The sequence below is a fragment of the Diadema antillarum genome, unplaced genomic scaffold (assembly GCF_040938485.1).
Source record: "Diadema antillarum isolate AM-2024a unplaced genomic scaffold, OU_Dant_1.0 seq00001517_RagTag, whole genome shotgun sequence".
In the NCBI taxonomy this organism is placed as follows: Eukaryota; Metazoa; Echinodermata; class Echinoidea; order Diadematoida; family Diadematidae; genus Diadema; species Diadema antillarum.
This window is the reverse complement of record NW_027272249.1, coordinates 1,001,408-1,029,089: the sequence shown is the minus strand read 5'-3', so window position 1 is coordinate 1,029,089 and position 27,682 is coordinate 1,001,408. Positions and strand designations below refer to the sequence as shown.

General features: G+C 40.0%; 1 protein-coding gene across 1 annotated transcript; it reads left to right on the top strand.

Annotated features, from left to right (window-relative positions):
* The first annotated feature begins 1,151 nt into the window (after positions 1 to 1,151).
* Positions 1,152 to 26,626, top strand: LOC139710266 (mitochondrial potassium channel ATP-binding subunit-like). Its single transcript, XM_071622198.1, has 15 exons — positions 1,152 to 1,279; positions 12,915 to 13,299; positions 13,990 to 14,145; positions 14,992 to 15,137; positions 16,579 to 16,654; positions 17,385 to 17,525; positions 18,536 to 18,719; positions 19,407 to 19,585; positions 20,798 to 20,917; positions 22,208 to 22,414; positions 22,607 to 22,678; positions 23,429 to 23,544; positions 24,842 to 24,963; positions 25,630 to 25,718; positions 26,536 to 26,626. The coding sequence occupies exons 1-15, from the start codon at positions 1,152 to 1,154 to the stop codon at positions 26,611 to 26,613; spliced, it is 2,199 nt and encodes a 732-aa protein (XP_071478299.1). The 3' UTR covers positions 26,614 to 26,626.
* The last annotated feature ends 1,056 nt before the right edge of the window (positions 26,627 to 27,682 follow it).

The following is a 27,682-nucleotide window of genomic DNA, read 5'->3' as shown; positions in this document are numbered from 1 at the left end:
ATTAGGGTTTGTTTCAGATGATCTCTACTCTTTCTGCAGTGAAAGCATTGGGACATATTCGCATTTATTTTTGGAGTGTATGAAATTGCATGAATTGCGGCAAATTATTATTCACAAACTGAATTTTGAAGAACTGGGAAATATTAATTGGGAAGATGTTTACACAGGTATATCGGGAAATTCGTTAAAAAATAAAAGGATAGAATACAATTATATTGATGATTAAATATGATTTATATCAAGCGAGATCAGAAGAGGAGGTACCAAGGTTTAATGATGTCATGAAGTATTTTAGGATGTGTAAAAAAGAAGAAGAAAATGAGACGGAACAGTCGGAATGCGTATTATTTAGTGGGAATACATGACGCATGTTAAACATGTGATGTGATTTGTTTGTTTGTTTGTTTGTTTGGGTCTTTTTGCTGTTTTGATTATTCCGTATTTGTAAGTTATTAGGCCTATCACATCGTTGCCGTTTTACCCCCTATTTAAATTTTTGCTTCTGCCACTTCCATTGAATGATTAGGATGACGCATTGTGTTCTGAATGAGAGAGAGAAAAAAAATGGCAATCTACACTGGAACAGCCAGAGCCGGTGTTCTCGCAAACGGCCCTATTTCTAGAAACAAGTATGGCCTATTAGGCCTAATGGAATATGCCCAGTTGCTAATGCGGAAATATATCATGTCCCTGTTTAGCGGTTGTTTTGCAAGGTTTTTAACAGAAAGAAAAATCGGATTTCTTTTCTTTGGTTTAAAAAAAAAAAAAGAGTCCCAATGTAAGATTGACACTATTTTGCACAATGTTTGTGTAATAATTCAACTGCATTATTTTGTACCGGTACAATGTTTGTATAGGCCTATATTGCAGTTTGTCTTCGTACAATGTTTTGTTTTTCTCTCCATGAACGTGAATTTTGTGATATATGAAATTGAACGAAATTCGAACAAACTATGGAATTATGGATATGGATAAAAATGAAAGCCAGGGGCTGCGGCCGGTCAAGAGTGGAAGATGCTGCTGATTATGCAATAAAATCTACTTTACTGCATAATGTTTGCTGCCCTCAACGGTGATGATTGTAGTGTGTCCGTGAGATAATTTTTTTTTCTGTTTTTCCTTTTAATGAATCCGTCTTGTTTACATTGGAAATGTTGATTTCGGTGCTGAAATACCATCAAATTTTTAATCACCCCAGGACGATCAGCTCACGCCTGATCACTTTTAGATCACCACAGCTGCTGAAGAGCGCCGGCGACGTGACCAAAGTGGCTTGGAGGTAACTTACTCTAACGTTAGTGGCAGTGCCAGTGGTGGTTGTATTCGGTCATTTTGTGTGCACGTACCAATTAGCAGAAATGTACAAACAAAAACCGGTCACTGGAATAGTGCATTGTCTATGAAAGTCCAGCTTTTATACTGAAGAAAATGCTGTTCAAGTGAATACATAGTTTTAGATTCAGTAAAAGGGGCATACTCGTGAAATAGGCCCCAGTACTGCGTGTCCGTAAGATTATTACTACGGCTGCTCGCCTATTTATACTCTTGAATTCAGCTCCACTGTGTGGCGTTCATCGGAAGGTATGGTTGCGTGTTCATAATACCGGACACCTAACGTTTTTCTGTCAATAGAAACGTGAAAAATCTCACAATTTGACTGAAATTTTACTCACGTGTGGACAAAATACTCCGGATTCATAAGCGCGCACTGAAAATGCGATCTGAGGTACGCGCTCTTAGATGGCGGCTTCGAACGCGTGGGGTGTCATTTTTTTCCGCACTCAGTTGCCCTGCTCATTTCAACCGACCACCCTGACAATGCGTGTAAAGGGCACTTAAATGCGTTTTTTCGACAGGCCGCTGTTTTTTTCTAGCCGTCATTTTTTCCCCAATAATATTTGAATATATTTTGAATCCTTCCATATTACTTTTGAAGGACTGTTTGATGAATTTGACTTGATTTTCATTAGGAAACTTTTCATCGTAATTGTAATAAATTAGATGAGTCGGTTTGTTGTTTCACATTCATTTCTCGTTTCTGCATCAACTCGTACGGTCGTAGCGGGCGACAAAATGTTTATGTCATGTATATGTGTAACGTGTGTGCACGATCGTACAAGCGGCGGTGACAATTTTGCGGTCAAAATCGTCAAATTTATTACGGAAGGATACTCTACATCTAACAACGAGTCAGCAAAGGTAGGCCTAGTTACATCTTGTATATGTAGTTACACGATAAACCTTACTCGATTTTGCTAAATTTCGGTAATTTAGAGGGAATACTTAGTTGTTTTCGCCACATTTTACTCGGTAGCGTAGCCCAGTGAAGAGTCGAACACCGTTGCGCGTAGTCCCATGCGTACATTTTCTTTCTGTACGCGCAATGCCATTATAATGCGCGGCCGGTCGTTATGGACCCGGTCGGTAGGTTGGACACCTACCATACAGCACGGCGGTGGGGTTACATATGTTTGGTTATGGGGCTTCCTTCCACAGTGTCTATAGTCTGGGGGGTGTTTCACAAAGATTTAAGTTTGACTTAACTCATGCGTAAATCCCCAAACCCTGCGTAAATCCCTAAGTCCTGCGTAAATTTACGCAGGACTTTGAATCCTGTTTCACAAAGCTTAAGTCATGCGTAAATCCCACCAAGTCCTGCGTAACTCTACGCATGGCCTGAAGCCATGCGTAGAGTCAGACTTAAATTCCAAAATGGGAATTTCAAAAGCATAATCAACTCCTAATATTCATTAATTTCTTCCACTTTATCTTATCCTGAGTGAGATGGCAGTATTTTTAACAAACTAGAGAATCACTAGTTTCGTAGAGGGTCTACTCCTACGCTATTCACTGAACAATGGTCCAAATTAAAAATAGTCATAAAAATAGATCCCTACCTACAAATGTACTGATATAGTTTGAACTGTTAAGTTAAACCAAAATTTTAGCTCATAAAGAGCTATGTAATCTACTGTCTACATGTATCTGGACTTTGGAAATTAATTATATTTCTACTAGTAATCCTTTCTTGCCTGTGTTATCTTCTTAGCTGCTTACCCATGAATATTAATGCATGCCTATCCATTATAAATATATCATGCATTCACAACAAATTAGAAAAACCTAACAAATTAGTTAGACCTATACTTGTTAGAAATATTATACCTCTTGTGTACAGGACGGGGCTGTGTCTATCTACACTAACTGGTTAGACCGATAAATTTGTCTCTTGTTCGGTAGCCTAATTGTATCTGTACAGTCTGTAATACGGTCGACTGCATTAGCGACCGTATAAATACAGTTAACAAGAGGCTACCCGACAAGAGGCAGATTTATTGGTCTACCTCTACAAATGACTGCCAATGAAATTAGCCAAGTTTCCATTTCTACGGTACCAGTTACATCTTAATGAATGTTTTTTTGTTTTTTCCTGGAAGCAAAAAAAAAAAAAAAAAGACATAACAACCCCCCCCCCCCCCAGCATTTTGTGTCAGTTAGAGGAAACGGTTAGCCAATAGACAGTCACCTCTACCTCGCATCAAAGGCTACAGTAACGTATACACGGAAAACGTTTGAGAGGTCTAGTAGTTTCTATGCCTAATCTTGATTGATGCAGTTCTCAAACACATTCCAAAATCCGAAAACGCATAAATTCATCAATTACTTCCTAATTCAACTCAGGGCCCAGCAATTGGACTTTAAAATTCGACCAATTGATAGCCATTAGCCATGATTTATTATGGTTCTAACTAACCTTATACATGCAGTCTAGGGCAATCATGCACTTTGTTTTCTTCAAAATCATGAAGCCGATGTGGCACTGTGCCCTATCTTGATTAATAACACAGTGCACAGACTCTACACTAACTTAACTGTTAGGCATAGCCAGCCTCATAGTCATACTAATACTAGAATTGTTAAGAGTTTATATGTAGACATAACTATATACACAGCCCAGTTATTCGCACAGCGTATTAACAGCGTCTGGTCGGGCTAATGTAGACATTGTCTAATGACATGATATTAGTAATGAGCAGACTCTACAAATTACAATACAAGTACCGGTACAACACACACAGAGTTCATAATATTCAGTCCCTTCCTAACCATAAACCTTGGATGAATCATCTCTTGCTCAAATTAAATTTACATAATTTCAAGGACCTACCTAATGACTAACAGATTAAGCTACACTCACTTCTGTAGTTACGACCAACCCTACAAATGTAGCTAGTTGGAAAAGAAAACTTCTCTTCGTGTGCAACAAGAGGCTAGCCAGAGTCCTCTTCTACCAAGGTCCACAGTTACCAATTGTGCAATGTGAATGGCTTACGCTGTACAGAATGCAGAGATCATATCAGTGCCAGCTAGCTGCTGCGAGCTGCGCGAGCAACCCCATTCATCCTAACTTTCACACAGTCCAATATAAACATGTGGGACTGGATTAAAGAGGCCTCATGCACAAAACATCTCTTATATCAAAATAATCATCAAACGAGCGGCTATTTATGTACAAAAGAGAAATAATATGAGTCAGTAAATGAGCACTGTGAATAACGAATGATACAGTAATGTCATATGAATCGTAGTTGCAGAAAATCAAAGCAATTTCCCTTCCAGAAATTACTCAAAAATCAGCAGACAACAAATGGCTAATTTGCATATTTTTGGCTCGTACATTATTATTCAAATCGAATAAGTCAGTCTTAGCCTAAGATTGACTTTGTGAAACAGACTTAAAAAGTCGCACTTAGACTAAGATTGACTAGCGCTAAGTCTGACTTACTAAGTGCGACCTTTGTGAAACAGGCCCTTAGGTATCCTATTACCGAACGGTATCCTATTACCGAACGCGTACTTTGTCAATGGAGCGCGTACAACAACTCGAAAACGCATTCATTGCACTACGCGCTGTTATCTCACAGGGGAAGCCAGTGCCGAAAATTGCTAAACTGCAGCAAAAAACAAAACAAAACGTAATTTACCTCAAATTTACGTAATAATTGCTAAAATTTCGATGTTCGTTGTCCTGCGTTTAATAATAAACATTGACCGAAAATGCAATGTACAATTTTCCCCATACAGAGGGCGCACGTTCGGTAATACAATACGATTTGCGTCGGTAAAAAGAGAATTTTTGTGGAAGGGTTATTTGAAATACGGATTTTTTCTAGAAGTTGGCTTATTTTTCAAGTATTTTCGTTACAGCTAAAGTCATCAGCATTTCAATTATCTATAAGGATATTTTTGGCTGAATTATTGCATAATGTTGCCCGTTTGGAGCAATAAAACAAAAATCGTTCGGTAACAGGATACACCTCCATATATAATACTCGTGAATGCGGCCCCACCAAACGACGTTTATGCGAGATTGATACAGCAGTGGGGCCGATTTCCACAGCATATATTGGTCTTCAACTTTTTGTTCTCGGAAGGACTCCCTAACGTTAATGTCCCTCGACTAATTTAACGGCCAATTTAACCCTCCTAAACCCTAACCCTAGGATCTACCCTTATTCTTGCGGTCGGCTACACGTCACTTCCGGTTGACTGGAGTGAAAACAAACAGCTCGCGAGCGCTAAGCCTGCATAATGCGCATACTGCATGCTGTGCATGTGCGACGCGTACACTAGTAATGTGCAACTCTACGCAGACATGGGGACTGTTTTTCATCATTCATTTTGTCATTTGTGCCATCATTCATGAGATACATGCATCATGTCTTGCCAGCAATATTCTAAAAATCTGGATCCTGTCGATCAATCGGTCCCGGTATTTTGCCAAGTTGAAGGCAGCCGGACTGGACCTGTGCCCGTATGAAATCGCGGCAGGACTCTGGATCAACAACCTGACAAAATGGCCAGATGTGCAGTAGAACCTCTTTGAGTAGGCCCTACCCCGATATCTACGCTTACTGGTACCTCATAGAAACTTCAGGTAGGTCTATAGGCCTAACGTTAGTACCGTAGTACTTAGGGTAGGGCCTAATTTAGAGTAGGCCTAGGGCCTAATCCTACCGCCCGCACAGCTACAGTAGCACAGCTTGCGCTAGCGCTATGCTCGCGGGGCGCCCCGGCAGAAAACACGTACAGCGTTACCACTCCAGGCTCACGCGACTGTAGACTATGGTTTGTTTTCACTCCAACGCTATCCATGACCCCGTGACACGCAAAATACCCGGATGTCCGACCATGAGAATACAAATGATGCACAGGATAGAGTGTGTTAGTGTAGGCGTGGTGCACTCGAGGGTATTTACAATTGTGAAACATGCACGAGGCGAAGCCAAGTGCATGTTGCACTACATTGTAAATACCCGAGAGTGAGCTACGCCTCCACTAACGCCACGAAATAATCCTGTGCATCATTTGTTTTATAAAATGGGTCGAAAATTCGAAAACTAATGTATTTTCAGCGTTTTTCACGTACCTTTGTGGGTCAAGACGTCCGAAGATGTTCGTCCCAAACATTTACGCACGTCGCACTCGCGGAAGTCCCGCACATACAGTATAAGTATAATGGGGGGTTGGGTTTCCGGACACTTAAGTTCCCGCATGAAAACTTACTTATTTTACATAGAATATCGATGCACCCTTTACCTTAAAGACTTGATATAGACTCCTCATATAGGCCTACTAGACAACATACTCTGAAAACGGCGTGAGAATTAACCTGCTAAATCGTTGGATTTGCTCTTCAAAGTGACTCCATGTACGCGTCCGGTCCCATAACGCTTGGTCTACTGTACTGTACAAAGTGTACGTATAGTAGAGTACCGGTATACGTACGTACGCCACACATGTTATGCACAAGGGAAGACAGGCCGGCCGGCCGGCAGCCCGAACTAGAAGTTGTTTACAGGATTGACAGCACGTATGCATGCAATTCATCAAAGGAGCCGCCGCGCGCACAGACGATCGGCAATCTACCATAGGATTACAGGCAGTGCAATTGTACTGAAGTAAAGGAAGGAGGTGTGTCTCATTTCAGCGCTTCCTATTGGCTACATTCTTGAACCCATTTTATAATATACAAATGATGCACAGGATAGAGTGCGTTAGTGTAGGCGTAGTGCACTCGAGGGTATTTACAATTGTGAAACATGCACGAGGCGAAGCCGAGTGCATGTTGCACTACATTGTAAATACCCGAGAGTGAGCTACGCCTACACTAACGCCACGAAATAATCCTGTGCATCATTTGTTTTATAAAATGGGTCGAAAATTCGAAAACTAACATCATTTTTCAGCTTTTTTCACGTACCTTTGTGGGTCAAGACGTCCGAAGATGTTCGTCCCAAACTTTTACGCACGTCGCGCACTCGCGGAAGTCCCGCACATACAGTATAAGTATAATGGGGGGTTGGGCTTCCGGACACCCGCATGAAAACTTACTTATTTTACATAGAATATGCACCCTTTACCTTAAAGACTTGATATAGACTCCTCATATAGGCCTACTAGACAACATACTCTGAAAACGGCGTGAGAATTAACCTGCTAAATCGTTGGATTTGCTCTTCAAAGTGACTCCATGTACGCGTCCGGTCCCATAACGCTTGGTCTACTGTACTGTACAAAGTGTACGTACTGAGTATAGTACAGTATACGTACGTACGCCACATATGTTATGCACAAGGGAAGACAGGCCGGCCGGCCGGCAGCCCGAACTAGAAGTTGTTTACAGGATTGACAGCGCATACGCGTATGCATGCAATTCATCAAAGGAGCCGCCGCGCGCACAGACGATCGGCAATCTACCGTAGGATTACAGGCAGTGCAGTTGTACTGAAGTAAAGGAAGGAGGTGTGTCTCATTTCAGCGCTTCCTATTGGCTACATTCTTGAACCCATTTTATAATGCTTGTTATAAAATGGGTTCAAGAATGTAGCCAATAGGAAGCGCTGAAATGAGACACACCTCCTTCCTTTACTTCAGTACAACTGCACTGCCTGTAATCCTATGGTAGATTGCCGATCGTCTGTGCGCGCGGCGGCTCCTTTGATGAATTGCATGCATACGCGTACGCGCTGTCAATCCTGTAAACAACTTCTAGTTCGGGCTGCCGGCCGGCCGGCCTGTCTTCCCTTGTGCATATTATGTGGCGTACGTACGTATACCGGTACTCTACTATACGTACACTTTGTACAGTACAGTAGACCAAGCGTTATGGGACCGGACGCGTACATGGAGTCACTTTGAAGAGCAAATCCAACGATTTAGCAGGTTAATTCTCACGCCGTTTTCAGAGTATGTTGTCTAGTAGGCCTATATGAGGAGTCTATATCAAGTCTTTAAGGTAAAGGGTGCATATTCTATGTAAAATAAGTAAGTTTTCATGCGGGTGTCCGGAAACCCAACCCCCCATTATACTTATACTGTATGTGCGGGACTTCCGCGAGTGCGACGTGCGTAAAAGTTTGGGACGAACATCTTCGGACGTCTTGACCCACAAAGGTACGTGAAAAACGCTGAAAAATGATGTTAGTTTTCGAATTTTCGACCCATTTTATAAAACAAATGATGCACAGGATTATTTCGTGGCGTTCTAACGCACTCTATCCTGTGCATCATTTGTATACTAATGCACCCATACGGTGCACGTGCACTACGGTGGGGCCTATTTCACGATTTTGCCGTAAAAGGTACCTAATTATGAACAATATGCAAATCATAAGAAAAGGAAGGTCGTAATGAGGGGTAAATTACAGAATACCGGCAGCCAATCACGGAGAGCGCAAATCGCTCTGAAAAGAGCGTAATTACGCTTGCCGATAGCAACCATCTGAAATATTAATCCGATCTGCGATACGGTCCGTGATTCGGCTGTCGACGATTGCATTTGTTTACGTGTGTTTTCTTTGATCTGTGCGGTGAGAAGTGTGGTATCTTACGTTGTTCTCGGGGGTTTCGGGGGTGTCCCCCGAATAATGTAGTTCTAGATCCTGACGATGCTAGTCTAGACTAGCCGTTAAAATTTACCCGAATTTACGATGAATACTCACGTTTTTAGGAGTTGAGGATAGTCCGTATCCTAGAAATCGACAGCAATTTAGGTGAGACTAGAAAACAATCACTTATCTAATTGCTGGTGCTAGCTTACAGTAGAGCTTACGCACTGTGTGGGTTCTCTTGACAGCCCACCATGTTGACTCTATATGCAGTCGTACAACAATACCTACACACAACAGCTTATGATGCGTACGTGTGCAGTGGTAGCGCGTATTGAGTCTGCAGAACGCGCGCATGTTTACTAGTACAGTGTACAATACGTGTAGCAGTTGAGTGCGCACATGTCTCTTGACAATACGCGTATACGCGCTGCCTTGCCAAACTAGTGAGTAGTGTGATTGATCGTGAATGACTTGTGTCGAAAAGAGATGAAGGAAGGAGGATGTCAGCTGTGATGACGTCATCAAGTTTAAAGTAGTTCCGCCAAAATCGGCTCGATTTTCTTTACCGACGATTTACTCGAGTTATCTTGATTTAGAGCAGTTTTCCTCTGAAACCACTCAATTTTCATAAAAATTGTGTGGTCAACCTACTTTTTGACGGCCGTCCCGTTCCCGGGCTTTTTGGGGACCCCAGACGACGGGAAAGACGAATTTCAGCCCTTCGGGCTGAAATTCATCTCTAAGGGAGAGCCGCCGGAGGCGGGGCCGAAGGCCCCGCCTCCGGCGGCTCTTATACGCACTAATATGCTAATTTATATGATGCAAAACCGGTATTCTGTAATTTCCCCGTAATGAGTCTTATTATTGTAACGTTGCGTTATATTACTAACGTTACTAACGACATGTGTAACTCAACTAACGTTAACTGTAATGTTAGACGGTAGACCCCCCGTGGCACGTCTATTTGAGTATTTCTAACGACACAACGTTGCTCGTAACTTGTTAGACGTTAGTTCGTACAGTTGTCTCTAAAAACGTTACCAGTAGTAGTACTCGCGTCGTTAGCTTGGTAGTGTTAACAGTTAATGGTTAGAGTCTAACACTAATAATCATTATTTTACCGGTACATAATTGAATTGTTAGCGTGCGTATCACTGTTATGACTGTAAAAAAAAATTATTAACGTTAAACGTTGACGCTACCATCGGGGTGCTTCTTCAAACAGTTGCACCCAGTCTGGTGACATGGGTAAGTGTTGTCACTACTGCTACTGCCTGGCACCGCACTGGAGCAGACTAATAATATCTTGAGTAGATTAACACTCTAACGTTACTGAGTTCTAGATTTCATCTAAACTTGTTTCTAAGATCACATCACATCAATTCTGATATGGAAGTAGAGGACTGGTCCTGTAGTATTCCGGTCTCAACATTAAATATGTGACCGTGCACCACAAAACATACAAAAAGTCTCACACACACTGATTTTGTGCGAGGACTGAAAATAGGTGAAATGGGTCAACCTAACCGATCTTGACTTTTTCATATTTTCTGAAAGAGCAAGTCTTCTTCTACATTATGCTAAAGTTTGGGATCATAAAACATTCAGGAAAGTGTGTTTTCTAGCAGTTTTTCCCAAACATATTTTGGTGGAATGGTGTGATTAGGTGTGTCTTTATAGTCCCCTTTTCATTTCTCAAATAGGCCTATCATGTACGCAGTCTTCACTTTCAACTCTAATAACTTTTGAAAGGATGATGCTACTGCTTTGAAAGTTGGCATTAATTGTGGACAGAATGTGTTAATAAGGCATGCTCAATTTCAGTTCAATGTGATAATTCCTTCATTGTTGTTACTTTGGTGGTTTACATCCTGTTTTTTGTCCCATTCATCGCACAGCCAGCACGGCTTGGTAAAGATTATTACAAGCGCTTGAATAGACACTGTACTTCAGAGCGTCTTTTCTCAGTTCACACTTTTCCTGAGCGTGTGCTTTCTTTCCAATATTTAGATAGGTTAGGAGAGTCCATTTGATTTGAGTTATACATCATTTTAAAGCTTAAAGTCTGCTCTTTCAGAATATGCTCTTAGCTAAAATTTCATATCTTGCGACTTTCTGTTCGTTTTGTGATGCAGGGTCACATATAATTATCTTCAACTTTGTTGCTTTATGTGCATTGAGGAGCAGAGGTTCAGATGTTCAAATGATCAATACAATAGCCCTAATACTAACAGTGTAATAACGGTAGGTTGATAATATTATAGCCCTAATAAGCACTAGTGTTATATTTGTACTGCTAGACCTTCCTAGCTAAAAGATTTTTGTTGGATTGGATTAAAAAAAAATGATATAACATTTGATAGACTTTGGGTATTTATGTGCAGTACAAATTTTAGTCTATTTTACTTTAGTAGTGTTAACTCTGTGTTAGACTTACTTATAAAGTTTAGAACAAATTAGCCGAGGGGTTATCATGGACATCTAGAACCTCTAGCTAAATTTACTCAAAATTTATCGGATGTGCATCATGCGTGGGACATTACCAATCATTTGTATGAGTACGACATTGTATTTCATTTGTGACACTATTTGTACTGAGCAACCATGGAGTTCAAATTTACCTGTGTGCTTGACCAAAAAATCTGTCTGTATCTTGTTGTCGGAGATATGTTCCCCAGAGACTATGTCTGGCTTCACAGAATCCCCTCAAGTCAAAAAATGTTATAAAACTTCTCTTGACAGAAGGATTTTTCCGTCTATCAGGGCATTAGCTAGATCTAGAAGAATGAAATGACATTGACATTGGCCGTTGATGCGACAACTTGTAGACATACCCCACCCCATTAGTGCAGTAACTTATGTTTTTATGCATTGACTCTAAATCCTCTGACATTTTTATCATGATGCAACCATGGTTGTCAGGGATAGATCTACTCATTACTATGACAATGCCAATTTTTATTTATTCATTTATTGCAAATCTTTATCCAGAGTGGCCTGATCAGCATAAACAGCATAAAAATGTACAAATATATTTCAAAATGATATAAAGTAGACACACACATCAAGTTTCTAATTGAAATGATATCATACAATCATACAGATTTAAAATAGACTAGCTGCCGGTCTTCCTCAGGGCTCTGTTTTCGTTAAAATCCGTGGAACATGAAGAACAACACTAACAATAAGAGATCAATTTGTTTAAAAATAAATATTTGTGGCAAATTAACAACGGGACACATGATACAGTTAAATACAAAAATTAAGTGAACGTATATGTACAGATATCTGGAAATACAGTTAAACAAAACAAATGAACGTAGAAACATCTAGAAAAAAAAGAGGAAATGATTCAAAATCGCGTATGGCGACTGCCACTCATCCCGCTGTTCCACTGCAAGGAAGTGAGGGTGTCTTATGAACAGGGGGTCCACTTAGTTGTCAGTGCAATGCTTTTAATTGCCGTCAACACATTTTAGAATCTGTTCTTCCTTTCCTTTCAATCCGTTTAATGGTACACCATCAAAAACTCCAAGACTAATTCCTAAAGAGTGTAACAATTAACATATTGCCAGTTCCTTGAAATTTGCTCCGGCGACAATTGCTACATGAAATATCTGTGTGCTAGGCCACACATAAATTCTAACCCTAACCCAGCACCCACAACCCTAACCCTAACCCTAACCCTAACCCTAACCCTAACCCTAACCCTAATCCTAATCCTAATCTTAATCTTCACACCAAACTTAACCTACAACCATATAATCATACCCCTATTAAACCCTAAGTCCTTTACAAGTAGAGAAAAATAAGAAAGGAGTAAGTGTCGCAGGACCAATGTGTCACTTGTCACACTCTAACAGTAATATGATTGGTACATGTATACCGGCAACACAGCATAAAATCTACACATACACTGTAACACTACAGCTACTCCCATGAAGTCTGTAGAAGAGCATAGAGCAAAAGAAGAGGAAAAAAGTTTCATCTCATACTCGAATCTTTTATTTCACCCAATAGGAGATTTTTGTCCTCGGGCCGCTATGATTTCTTCAGCCCAGCACACAGCGTGGCCCCTGCATCATCTCCACCCTCTCTCCACCAACTTCTTCGGGATGCCATCCGCAGGATCACTAGGCTCCGGCAACGCCCCGCCTCGAAGCCCCGTAGTTGTGGCACAGTGCGGGCACACCGCCGTGGCACCATCTTTGTCGGGATAGGGACAGGCGCAGCCCTGCACTTTGGATGGCGGGCCGGGACCATGGCGGAGTGCAAAATAAGGACTAAAGGGGCCACCCGGCTTCTCGTGGAAAAGAAGGGGGATGTGAAGGCAGCTGAAGTGAATGCGTGGGAAGTGCTGGCTTTTCTCCGCGCCGATGCCTGGTATCTGTTGGCAGCAGTAGCAGTGAGTGGCCTAAATGTTCTTCATAATGAAATGCCACTGGTGGTTTCGAGAGAGACTTGAGAATGGAAGAAAATGTATACAAGTAACACAGAGTAAGAAGGAAGCATCATGGAGTAGTGGTTGATAAGATCTAATTTGTCCAGGGTATAACCTCTTCATTGTTGTCACAGCTCTACCAGAGGGCCCGCCTGCCAGTATCCTGGAAACCTGGTATACCAGGTTCTCTTGGCGTCAACTACACGTATAGGCCTACAATACACAGGATCCTAGTCTACCATAGGTTCTGAAAATGTAGGTCTACAGGAGTGCCTTACACATTCGTGGCCTAAATTCCTATTAATTCGTGTTATGCTGCCCAGAAAACTTTCTTTAGTGGAAAGATTCAAGTTTCTCTAATATTTTTTTTTTTCTGTGTGAAAACTGCATGTATCGCAGTATTATTTGCCTTTTCTCCAATAAATGTAGTGTGCGCTTGTTATGCTGTAAAGCTCGTATAAAGATGTACATAGTAATCAAGTTTAAGCTGAATAGATTTTAATTTTGCTGACCCAAGTTAGGTGCGTCTTTTGTGTAAAAGAGTTTGTGAGCCCACAGGTGTACTGAATGTTTCCTAAGTTCTATCTGCATTGTTTTGATTTTGATTTTTAATACTTTGCCTTCACACATTTTTCTTTTCATGGAACTTGACAGAGTGCAATGCTTGCAGCCTTCATCAACATCCAGATTCCAATCCTCCTGGGGGACCTTGTGCAGGTGGTGTCCCACTTCACGGCCGAACACACCAGGAACTACCTCGATGAGGTCATGCGTCCGGCCCTCCGGCTGATCAGCGCATACGGACTTCAGGTCTGTTTTAATAGGATAAATTGGTGCTATTATGAATATGGCACTTGCTCTGTACTCATTTCACCCACAGTGTCACACAAATTGAGCTATAGGATCTTATCACCCCAGTTACAACATTTGGCCTTACAAAGTTGTACCTTACCTACAAAAAGTTTCATGGGTCAATTTTCTTGTTGACTACTAAAGTTTTTTTTTTTTTCTGTTTGTTTGTTTGTTTTTTCATATAAGTGCTGATTTTCAGTTATGGAATTATTCTTTAATTGAACATCAAGTTTGGAAATACACTGTATATCAACAAATTGAGAGTAGTGTTACTAGGTTGTTTTGTTTTTTGTTTTGTTTTTTTTGCCATGATTATGCTTCTGTCTGACATTTTTCAACACTCCAGAGGCATGCACAAATATATATGCATAGATGAACATGTAACATATTGTAAGAAGATGTGAGAAAAAAAATATGAAAGTCAGTAAAAACACTAATTTGAATTAGTTATGAATAGGGTGTCTATTTGGAATGATCCAGCTTTGAAGATAACCTTATTGAATGAATCCTTTCACAGTGCTTTCTGTGGAGATCTTGTTCAGCATGTGTTGTATAAAGATAGAGTCGAAGAGTTTTCATAACCCTGCAACCTCAAGGCCGCATTTTTTTTTTAAATAATATAACATTCCCAGAGTTGTGCTTTTCTGTCACAATGTCAGTGGCTTATGAGCAGCAGCTAAATACAATTATATATTCTTAAAGCTTCTCTTTCAATACCAAGTAAACCAACAAAATCATGCAGGTTTTGTGATACAGCACCACATGATATTTTTTGTGTGTCTTGTAATCTCTATCACCTCAAAGGCTGTCTGCACGTCAGGCTACATTGCCATTCTGTCTGCCGTCGGAGAGAGATTGGCCACTCGGATGAGGACCATGCTGTTCCAGTCCCTCCTGAAGCAAGACATTGCCTTCTTTGACGTTCATCATACAGGGGAACTCGTCAATAGGTGGGACTGAATGGGTACAAAGAGCAAAATCTAGTTGGTTCTGAATTTGGTGAATAAGGTTTCAGTGACAAATATTGTATGTGTCATGCTGCCGTGAAAGCTGCCAATCAATTTAAATGTGTGCATATTAATCATCTATCTCTCCCTGTAATACTGTTCCGCTTTTTCCTAATGCATAATTTGTCTTTCTGTAATCAAAGAAATGAATAAAAGAAAATGAAATTACTGCAGAAGTGGTAAGACAGCAAGACATGATGTATGTTTTTACAGTTTTTAGAATTTTATCAGCATGGTATTAAATTGTGGTGCAGTCCAGCATGCAGAAATCAAGTATTTGGTATAAAAGGTCAAATGCAAAAGTAATGTGCTTCATGGAAATTGAAAAGCTTCTAATGTCTTCCCTGCTCTGTCTCTATAATTCAGACAGCAGGTACATGTACATGTATACTGTATATAAAGCTGTTATTCTCGTGTACAGATATTTTTGCGAATGAGGAGGTGACAGACATTTTTGTGAGATGCTGTTTTCGCGAATTGACATCGAGGCTATAGTAAAAGGGCCATTACCCTAGCGCATGGCAACATTTTCGCGTGTTGTTAAATTCGCAGTCCAACTGTTATTCGCGAAATTTGCAATCTAACTTGTGATTTGCAAAATTTGCAAAAATTAAACCCTTGCAGAAATAACAGCTTATACAGTATTAAGCAGAACAGAAGATGTCAAACTTTCAATTCTTGTAGTCAGATCACTGTGTTCCCAGTTTTTCTACCCGTGATGTCTGTAACATCGTTGTAGTGTAATGGTACAATGTATTTGGTGTGAAAATGTATGTTATGTGAAAGTTTAATAACTTAAAGGTAGGGAATCCCATTTGCATGCCTTAAATGAAGAGTTGTGTAAATACAGTGGTAAGTTGAAGAGAGTATCATTTTAGAAACTCCCATAAAGTATTGAAAGTGGAAGGTAACATTTAGTACACTTTTTTGACCGTTAGATTTTGAATTGAATTTTTTTCGGGGCTCACCGTAAATTCCAGTACATTACTAGGCTACCTTTGCAGACCCATGCACTGCATGTGTGTCCATCATGTATATTTTGTGGAGAAAGTTCATCAAAAACTTACAAACATTTCAGTATACATTCTTGCCACACACTCTATATGTTATTACATCAGCTCTTATACTTTTAGATTTGTGTTTATAGATACAAAATACAGAAGACTGCAAGAAAAATGCTTAAGTGTGGCTGACACACAGAACTACTGAGTAGTTGAGTTTTGTGCATTATTCAAATTGTAGATAACTGTTGACTTCCAAATTTCTCAGCAGTGGCCTAAACAAGTCCCCTGAGGTTCATATCTAATGTTATGCTGCATTTTGGGAGGTCTGTAAAAGGTATCCCCTACCTTTAAAGACCTGTCTTTTGTTGTTGTTTGCCCAGACTGTCAGCAGACGTACAGGACTTCAAAAGTTCCTTTAAGCTGTGCATATCGCAGGGATTACGAGGCACTACTCAGGTATGGGTCAATGATGCTATCTTTTGCTTTTAACTCTTTATGTGCCATGGTGTAAACCCCCCGTGTGCCACGTCATTCTGAGACAGTAACATACACTGTAGTAATGCTTTGGGGGAAAATTCTGCTTTTCAAATTTGTATATTTAAAGTTCAATAGATTTTCGTTACCCTGGTCATGTCATAAGCAAAGTTGTGGAGAAAATGCCAGGCTTTCCTTTGATGTAAATTGTATGAAAGAGCTATAATTGTTTTTCTTTTAAATAACCAGTAGCTACATTGCTACTGTAGAGAAGATGTATATGACCTTTGCACACAAGACAGTGCCTGAAACTTAGAATTTACTTTGCAAATCCAGTTGGGAACACCACTTGAAAGCCAATCACCACATAAACAATGCGAGCTACATGTGACTGAAATGGAATCGCAAGAAGCACTTCCCTTGAGCTGTGGTATTTGGCTATTTATCAGTCCTTTTGGGCGGCTTTGTGCGTTTGAGCAGAATATGTGAAGTTGGCGCGCCGTCGACTGAGTTGGGTGCATGAACTTGGCACGTAAAGAGATAATCTGTGGGTACTTGCTTGTGAGTCCTTCATCGCTGCCATGGCGACCATGTAATAGAATTCGAGCTTACTTGTAGTTAACTTTGTGATTTTCAAGATGTATAGATATAGAGCTTTAAAGATCATTACAAGTATCTAATGTGGTATCATTTTCTTTTCTTTTGTTTCCAGATTGCTGGCTCTGTGCTGTGCATGTACACTCTGTCCCCCAAGCTGACCGGTGTGCTCGTGGTCACTTTGCCGGTCATTGTAGTGGCAGGGGCAGCCATCGGTGCAGTGTTGAGAAAGCTGTCGAGGGATGCACAGGAACAGGTAGAACGATGATGCCCTCTGAGACTTACTGTACAATCATCCTCCACAAAAAGAAAAAATTAAATGAAATAAGAAATAAATAAATAAAATAGAATAATAATAACAACAACAACAAGAAAAACACGAAGAAAAAGTATGTACATGTATATCAATATAGCTGTATGTCAAACAAGTCAAGCTCCAGATCTGGGTCCCGTTTCATAAAAGTTGTTATCAGTGACAAGTTGTGATAGTTGTTACAAGCTGCTGAAATCCTTGCATCTGATTGGCTGAGAGCAAGTTTGTCATAGAAATGCGGCAGTTGTCACTGATAACAAGTGTTAGGAAATGGGGCCCAGATCTGCCTATTATCTACTAAGTTGTAGTTTGTCATTTTGTGTGAGTAATGCTTTATTCACTGAGCAAATGCAAAAGATTTCAAGTGGTTTATGCTGCTTGTTTTCTTTAAATGATTTCTGTCTCTTCTAGCCTGCAATACTGCAATAGCTTAGTGTCATTTCTATTTCATACAGTAGGCCTACGTAGCTGCACAAGATGTCAGTAGATGCAATTTTATTTATTTATTTATTTTTTTGAATATTGGCAAGTACAGTGCACTGCAGATATATGGTGATCATAGTGGTACATAGTTATAAAAAGAAAAAAAAGAAGATTGTTACAATGAAGTAAAAATTCGGGTCCCCAAATTACATGGGTTATCTGGAGTATCTCTCTCTAGACTTTATTTGTTCAGCTATAACCACATTTTGATATATCAAAAACAAAACAAAACAAAAACTGCTCGTCCCAGAACTTTGCTATAATAACAGGAGTCCCCTATACAGCTTTAATATGTGATAGGTACATAAATCTTGACCGAGCAACCCTCAGAAATCTGTGGAATAAAGTGGAATAACAAAATCTGTGAGCAAAAAATAATTTCTTGCGTCAGAAAAGTATCGCCCTACATATGCATAGCCACAAGATATCATCTTGCACGTTTCCTTTGTCTCTTCCCTGTGCTCTCATAGACATCAAGAGCGATGTCTGTAGCTGACGAAGCTCTGGCCAACATGCGGACCGTGAGGGCGTTTGCCATGGAAGACCAGGAGAGCGCCCTCTTTGGGCAGGAGCTGGACAGTGCGAGGGGCCTCCAGACGAGACTAGGACTCGGCATAGGCCTTTTCCAGGGTGTCAGCAACTTGGCCCTCAACGGTACCCATGCCTCTTTTCTTTCTCCTTTTGTGACCAAATGAAGAATATCTATCCATGCTGATCAAATGTGACCCTGCATCCCAAACCCAACGAAAAGTCGCCAGATTAAAATTTTTTGTTAAGGACAAATCCTAAAGGGCAGACTCTATGCTTTATAATGATGTATAACTCCATTCAGATGGACTCTCCTAACCTGTCCTAATATTGGTAAGAAAGCACACACTCTAGTGAACTGAAAAAAGAAGCTCTGAAGTACAGGGTCTATTCAAGCATTTTAATCTGGAAAGCCGTGCTAGCTGTTCGATGATAGGAACAAAAAACAGTACGCAAACCACAGGAGCAACAACAATGAAGAGATTATCAGATTAAACTGAAATTAAGCATGCTTTGTTAACACATTCTATAGGTGATTATTGCTAACTTTCAGAGCGGGTAGTAGCACTTCATTTTCTTAAGTTTTCCTAGATCCTACATTTTGATAAGATAGGAAAATCTAATTGGTAATGAGTTATTTCATATCAGTTTAATCACTTTTCAGAATGTTAAAACAAAACATAACAATAACAAATGGGAAAGATTTGTGTTTTATGGCTTCATGTGAGCTTTGTATTGCTGGGTCAGAAATAAGGGTTGAATTACAAACTGTTAATCTTCTATTGTAAAAGTCTCTTTTAATCCAACCTTCAGGTCTGGTCTTGGGGGTTGTGTACTTTGGGGGCTACTTGATGTCCACCAGTGAGATTCAGGCCGGTCAGCTCATGTCCTTCCTGGTGGCAGCCCAGAATGTCCAGCGGTCACTGGCGGCCATCTCAATTCTCTTTGGCCAGGCGGTCAGGGGCGTGAGTGCAGCCGCTCGCGTCATGGAGGTTGGTCAACATCATGCTTCCATTCCTTTATTGTTTGTGTAATATCATCCCAACCCTTGATTTTGGAGGCGGATCTTAGTTAGGTTTCTTGCGTATCCACTGATAAAAATGAATGAACTTTTTCACTGAGCACTTTATTACAGCTAGGCGCTAGGTACACTTGCGTTTTTTTAAGGCATTTTGTTTTTCATGCAAGTGCGTTAAAGGTAGGGGATACCTTTTACAGAACTCCCAAAATGCAGCAAAACATTAAATATGAACCCCAGGGGACTTGTTTAGGCCACTGCTTAGAAATTGGGAAGTCAACAGTTATCTACAATTTGAATAATGCACAAAACTCAACTACTCAGTAGTTCTGTGTGTCAGCCACACTTAAGCCTTTTTGGTGCAGTCTTCTGTATTTTTTATCTATAAACACAAATCTAAAAGTATAAGAGCTGATGTAATAACATATAGAGTGTGTGGCAAGAATGTATATAGAAATGTTTGTAAGTTTTGATGAACTTTATTCACAAAATATACTTGTACATGATGGACACACATGCAGTGCATGGGTCTGCAAAGGTAGCCTAGTAATGTACTGGAATTTATGGTGAGCCCCGAAAAAAATTCAATTCAAAATCTAACGGTCAATAAAAATGTACTAAAAAACCTTCCACTTTCAATACTTTATGAGAGTTTCTAAAATGATACTCTCTTCAACATACCACTGTGTTTACACAACTCTTCATTTAAGGCATGCAAATGGGATTCCCTACCTTTAACATGAACTTTGAAGCTTTCGCTTTGAGAGTGCAAGCTTTGAGACCTATGTGTGGTTTGATCGACGAGGTACCAAGAAACAGAGCACTCACCATTGTCAGCATTTCGAATCCTGAGTAAACGTAATACCAGAAATTGTTGCGTGCTGTTTTATTTTGTGAATTTCCCAGAGAGCCAAGATTCGTGACATTACGATGCATGCAAAAGTTTTTGTCTACACTTGTATTGAATGGTAATACGCACAAATTTCGTGTCGCAAAAAAGGCTGCATGCTCAGTTTCATGCCACGAAAATGTCTTGCTTTATATTATGCTCACCACCAATACATCTCAACTGCCATCATGATTATACAATCATTGTTTGGCTGTGATGTGAACCCAGCCTGACATAAACCTATAATCGTGACAGCTGTTTCTACTCTCTCATTATTTTGTGTTTTTATTTTCACAGTACATTAACCTGGAACCAAGCATACCCCTGAAAGGAGGGCAGCGGATCCCCTATCACAGTCTCTATGCCAACGTGGAGTTTGAGGGCGTGTCTTTCAGCTACCCATCCAGACCAGAGCAGGTTAGAACTCGCCAATAAATTCATGTTTACCTGTCTTGACTGTTTTTTAGCTTGATTGTATGTACGTGTGCGCAGAAGTTTTCATGGTGCATGTAGTAAGAATTGAACAACGAACAAGGCAGCTGGATGACGAGCAGCAAATTCTTCGTAATCAAAAGAAATTAAACCATGTACAAGTACTAAAATATGATAGAAGTAACCACAAAAAAGAAGAAATACTATAATTGCATTAGTTCAATTTCACGTTGTAAAAACATAAAATGAGCAACCTCCATTAGTGCAAGAAAAAATACTCCAAGTTCATTGACATACTTTGCAAGAATTACCTCGCAGCAAAATTTAGGATTATCTCCACAACCTTGTTTGCTGCATGTCTGGTATAAACATTACTCTGATAAGTTACGTGTCTTTAAAAAAACAGAATGTTCTGTAAAAGTGTGTATGCATTGCTGTCTCAGAATAATGTGGCTCGCAGCGAGTTTACACCATGACACACAAAGAGTTTAGCAATGTAGAGGCTTTGCAACTGATCGACAAATTGCTTTACATCGACATACATAAACACTGAATTCAGGGCTTATTTATGTCGATGTATGGCAATTTGTCAATCACATACGCATTACTTGCCAGTCATACCCACCCCACCAAAAGCATAAGACCGGAGCAACCACCCCAACCACACAATTCACAGGGCATGGCCGGCAACAATTTGTGCAGCTACGTTTCATTTTGCCATCACAAATTGTCGCCAAAAATTGGGAACTGCACAAGCATAAAAAATTGTCGCCAGACGACAATTTGTGACGAGGCAATAAGTTATGCCGCCAACTCTGTCACAAATTGTTGCTTTGAGCCGGGGGCGACAATTTATGTCGCAATATACGCCCATGATTTTTTATCATGGCTACTACTGAAACACTGATCAATTCAGTGCTTATAATGTCGATGTAGGGCAATTTGTCAATCAGTTGCAATGCATTTGCAACATCTCAACAGAAGAATTTCAGTGATTTGAATGAAGAGGCTTTAACGATTTCTGCAACTTGACAAAGATATGTTTGAAGAACAGAATGAAAGGTAGTTTTATTTTCTGTTATCTGTGAAAAAAAATATAAGTGAAGAATAAATATCATAATAAAAATGCACAGCACCAAACCATAAATATGTGATTTCTTGGAGCTAGTTGATCAAAAAGATTTCTCTATTCGTCCTTAAACTTCCTAGTGGGCCTCAGGAGAGAGTATAGTGTTTGACCACCTCACATGTTTCCTGTTTATGAATATTTTCCAGACTGTTCTCAAAGATTTCAGCCTGAGCCTTCCGCGGGGGAAAGTGATTGCCATCTGCGGCCCGTCGGGGGCGGGGAAGTCGACGATCACGGCGCTGATGGAGCGCTTCTACGACGTGTCCTCGGGCAGCATTCGACTGGACGGGACTGACCTCAGGGAGTTTGACCCCAGCTGGCTGAGGGGCCGGACCATAGGATACATCAACCAGGTTAGTTTAATAATACTGTAGCACATTTCTCACATAATATCATACTTTAGAGGGAAAATTTTTGTGAGAGTAATTTTTACATAATATATATACTGCTTCCATATTATTATCTTAGTATTAACACTGTGGAAAAGCCTTTTTGAAGTCATATCTTTCTTTCTCTTTGTTTTCCGTGTTGTTATGATACACCAGGAGCCAACCCTCTTTGCAACATCCATTCGAGAGAACATCCGGTATGGAAACCCAGCAGCATCAGATCAAGAGGTAATTCCTGACATGCTCTACAAAAATCCTCATTTCTCTTTGACCACTGAAGCAAATTGGATGGACTTTTCTGCAAGACATGGGTAATAAGTTATAGTTTCATAACCTGAAATTGTATTTGGATTGATTCACTGTAAATTGTGGAGGGTCCCATTGTAAATTTTCATTTTGGACTTGGGTACACTACACAACTTGGCTAGGATACACTTGTCATTGTTCTCAGCTTTTTGCAGTGTACTATTAATTGCAGTAATCATCAAATTCAAGTCCACCTGCAGAAATAAATTTCATAATTGAAAACTGGGTAAACATTATATCACTTTATCAGTAGCAATTCTTTGTAAGATTCTTATTAGTGTTACCTATCTTAACCCTTTGAGGATGGACTGATTTTGCTATAAGACGCATTTCCCGTAGACACCTTCCTGAGTATACTCGGGACTCATCTTCAACAGGTTTATTGTATGGACCATCCAATTTACAGTGCTAAAAATCCAAGTCTGAAAGATATAGTTATGCTAGTGTTAAAGGATGGAATGGTTTAAGCACATTCCATCCTTTAAAACTACTATTCAAAAGAAAGCAAACAGAAAAGGAAAAATCTTTTCCCCGTTCCATACAGAAACCTGGTGGCCTCTAATGTAGCTCTAGGGGATTTCAGAAGTCAGTACAGAATGGGTGAAGTTGCAGTTGCAGTTGTTGTTTATTCATGTACTCCTAATTTTTCTCTCTTGTTTTTAATCTTTGTAGGTTGAGGAGGCAGCGAGACTGGCGAACGCTCACGACTTCATCACAGAGTTCCCACTGGGCTATGACACCGTGCTGGGTGAGAGAGGAGCGACAGTCTCTGGCGGTCAGAAACAGAGGTGAGACTCGTCTACCCTGTCCCTGACTCTACCAGGGTGCCAGTCTACATATTTTAGCTTGTTTTAACCCCTTGCTTACTGGCAGTAAACCTGCAATATTTTTTTTTTCCACATAGGGAATTACAATGATATGTGAAATTGTGTTAATAACTGGAAGAATTGTGATGACCTACATGTACTCGGCCGTCAGATGGTAAAAAGGTCTAACTCGAAAATTTGACTTTTGTAGGTAAATTCACATTCCGGGACATGTGAGGGTGCTCTTTCCAATGGTGCTATCAAGAAAATCCCATCATGTCTTGTTTTAGAGATAATTTCCGCTATCTTGGTACTTTTTTGTATTTTTCCTTCAGATTTGATGGTAAAACAGTCTATCTTTGAGTTAGCCCATTGTCGGTAATATCGTTTGGAGGTAAAACGAGCTATCTTTTACATAAACCATATAACCTTCTTAACTGAGATTTTTTAAATCATCGCTGTCAGATGGTAAAATGGTCTATCTTCGAGTTAGACCAGTTTACACTGTGTTTGTGGTCTATCTAGAAGATAGACCATTTTACCATCTTATGATGTGTAGCGGGAGTGTATACATGTGCTGTGGTTAAACAGTCTATCTGCACAAAAATCTCATAGTCATTTATTTTATAATGAAAACCCCAAATAAGCACAAAATTCTTCAGTTATCAGTGTTTAATATGCTTCTTCTTGTCCCATTGCTAAAAATGCATTATACCCATCTCCCAAAAAGCTCAAACCTCTAAACTTTAAAGACATTTTTCTCAGAACACCGTTTTACCATCTGACGGCCGTACTATTCAAAGCTTGAGCCTGATGTGGAACAGAGAATGTGTGTAATGAGGAAAAGTTTGTTTTGTTTTATTTTGTTTGTTTTTTTTTTGTTTTTTTTTTAACACTTAATTCTTTGTACATGTAAGATGACCTATTTGATTATGCAATGTATACGTTATATTGTAGGTTGATACTGATGTACCATGGTTTGTTCTCAAAGATACATGTATGTAGTGCACACTTCTGACTCAAACAGGCTTCATCATACAGTCTTGGTTTAATACCCAACTTTCTTTTGAATATGTGGGACCAACCGAGTGCTCTTGGAATTCACACACTTTTGCTCCAAGCAAGATGTATAGCTCAGGTAGGAATCGGATGTGCTTTTTATATCATTACGGTACACAAATCTCTTTAACTAAGAGAGTGAAATGAAAAATTGATTACAAAGAATAGAAAGTAATACTAGCTGTGTTTTTGTGTCCCATCTCTCTATCATGAACCACAGAATTGCAATAGCTAGAGCCCTGGTTAAGAAGCCATCCATTCTGATTTTGGACGAGGCAACCAGCGCTCTTGATGCAGAGTCGGAAAGACTGGTGCAGGAGACTATCAATTCTGTTTCCAGAGGTCAGCAAACTTTCCTTTCCACTTTTACACAATTACACATTATGATGTAATAATTGGATTGCAGCAGACATGTTGGTTACAAGTACCAGGTGGTTACCCTGCATGGGTTACCCCTTCATTTGCCGTGGTGGAAACCCCCTGTGTGCCACACTGTTCAGAGACACCAGCGTTGTCATGCTTTGATAGAACATTCTGTTTTCCAAATCTGTGTACCGGTAACTTCTATAGATTTCAAAGCTGGACATGTAGTGAGTAAAGGTTTAGGGAAAATGCCAACCTTTCTCTAATGCATTTGATGACAAATATACTGTAAAGGCATGAGTTTTGCTCACGAAACAAATCCTTATAGCATGCAGTGGATACTGCGTAATTATTCAAATTCATGAAATTCTTCTGTCGAGATGTTTTCATTGCAAAGGATTAGAACCAACACTTGTTGTCAGGCAAAAGCTCGGTGGTCTAGTGGAGATGACGCCGAGCTGTCCGAAGATCAGGAGGTTGTAGTTTCAGATCCTGCTCGAGTATCGTACAGTGTACACCCATGATTTTTTATCATGGCTGCTACTAAAACACTGATCAATCCAGTGCTTATATGTTGATGTAGGGCAATTTGTCAATCTGTCCTTGTTACAAATGTTGAGATGGTTTGTGTTTTGTGACTTACAGGTAGAACTGTTCTTGTTATTGCCCACCGACTGAGCACCATTCAGAATGCAGATGTGATAGCTGTGCTGGCCAATGGCAGGATTCAAGAAGTGAGTGCACCCTCGTGTGTCAGGGATACTGACAACATAATTGTAATTATGTGTATGATGATTATGTTTTGGTTGTAGAGCTTCTGAACATCAATTGACCACATTGTTGAGCACATTGAGCATTATTGAGCATGCATAAATTTGAATAATTGATTTACTAAAAACAGAAAGTCCATATTTTTCTATTGTATGATCATGTAATCTTGTAGAAGACATCTGCCTCTATGTTCAGGCAAAATTTTGCAGCGATCACATGATCGCGATCTGAGGGGATGGGGGTCAAATTGAACCCCCTCCCCCCAGTAAAAACTTGGTCTCAGACAGCCCAGCTGAAATAGGGTTAATTGTTTGTATTTAGCTGTGTGCAGACAGTGGGCTAATTCTGTTCTCATAGCCAGAATAGATTTAGATGGAGAACTAATCCCTGCTGATTCAAAATTGTTTTAATTATCTGCAGTCATGTTTATTCAGTATTGTTTTGTTTTTCTTATCTTTGGGAGATTTCTTATACAGACCACTCCCGTTATAACGAACACGGTTATAACAAAATTACTGTTACGACAAAATGAAAATTTGGGTCGCAGAGTTATCCACTCTATGTATTTCTATTGTTTATTTGTTCGGTTATCGCACAATTTTGATGTAGCGTAAGAAAACTGCTGGTCCCGCGGACTTCGTTGTAACGGGAGTTCACTGTACTACAATGAGTCATGACTGTCTGTTATTTTTGTATTTGTTTTTGCTGTTTGTATTTTCTTTTGTACTGATGTTTAGTTCACTGGATTCTTTTATTTTCTTTTCTTTTCCTTTATAACAGATTGGCACTCATTCAGAGCTGATGCAAAAGAGAGGAATGTACGCTGAGCTGGTTCGACGACAGACGTCTCAGGAATGATGCAGCTTTCGGGGAATACTACTGCAAGCCCCGTGGACTGCACACTTCAACTTGTTTCCCCCTCTTTTGCCACTGAGCATAGATGTGTCCACTACTGGCCACTTTGTACCTATTTTTTTTTTTTTTTTTCCGGCAATAGGTTCATACCCGTTAAACCATGTAACTGTCATAAAGTTGCACCTGCTAAATCCATGAAAAAATGCTAACTGAATTGAATTCACCTGGAAAATGCATATTATGGAATTTTTGAAAAATATGAAAGTCAAAATCTAGCCTACTGTACATGTACCACCTGTTACAATTTCAACATAAAAACAAGACACACAAAAAAACAGTTCTTAAAAATAATGATGTAATGCTTGTGTTTCATTACATTACAGCTTACAGAGCAGTTGCACCTGCATGTGCAGATTGTAGCCTGCTTGTTGAACAAAGGAATGGGGGGACGGGAAATAGGGGTGACGATGCAAGAACAAGTTCCTAACTTGCAAGATAAGACACCTGTAGACAACAGGGGAAGAACACATCTACCTTGGTGAACACAGTTCTGTAAAGTGAAGAACTTGTGCTGACCCTCTCCAGATGAGGTTCATTCACCTCTCTGGTAAGAAAGGGATTTGTTATACCAAATTAACACTGTGTGCTAAAGGTAATCACCGAGTGGCGTTCCCTGGAAACAAAGGGAAACAAAGGGGATTTTAACTACACTGTAAAAAGGAAAGTTGGACTTGGACTGAAGCAACTGTACAATGTACATGGGAAAACTGTAAGTAGTGTAAAAGTGGAAATTTTTGCAATGTTGAAACTTTCACTCATTTGCCCAACCAGAAACTTGCGTGAAAATGAAGGCACACTAATAATTTTGCTTGCTAAATATTCCAGTACTTTCTGTCTTGATTCTGCAGAATTACAAACACGGTCACAAAACTCTTTAACCAGAGGGAGCACGAAAAAATAAGTTGCGCAAAAAGATCTACTTTTACAGGCAGTGGAACGTTTCTGCCAAGTGATTTTCGTCATCAGTGTTGCTGGACACACTCCCGGTACATTGTACAGTAGTTTCACCAAG

What these genes read in the sequence shown, in the direction of transcription:
- LOC139710266 (XM_071622198.1), top strand. Translation starts at nt 1,152, where the DNA reads ATGTTGATTTCGGTGCTGAAATACCATCAAATTTTTAATCACCCCAGG. An exon ending in CGAGGGATGCACAGGAACAG is followed by an intron (nt 17,526 to 18,535) that starts GTAGAACGATGA and finishes GTGCTCTCATAG; the next exon opens with ACATCAAGAGCGATGTCTGT. An exon ending in CCATAGGATACATCAACCAG is followed by an intron (nt 22,415 to 22,606) that starts GTTAGTTTAATA and finishes ATGATACACCAG; the next exon opens with GAGCCAACCCTCTTTGCAAC.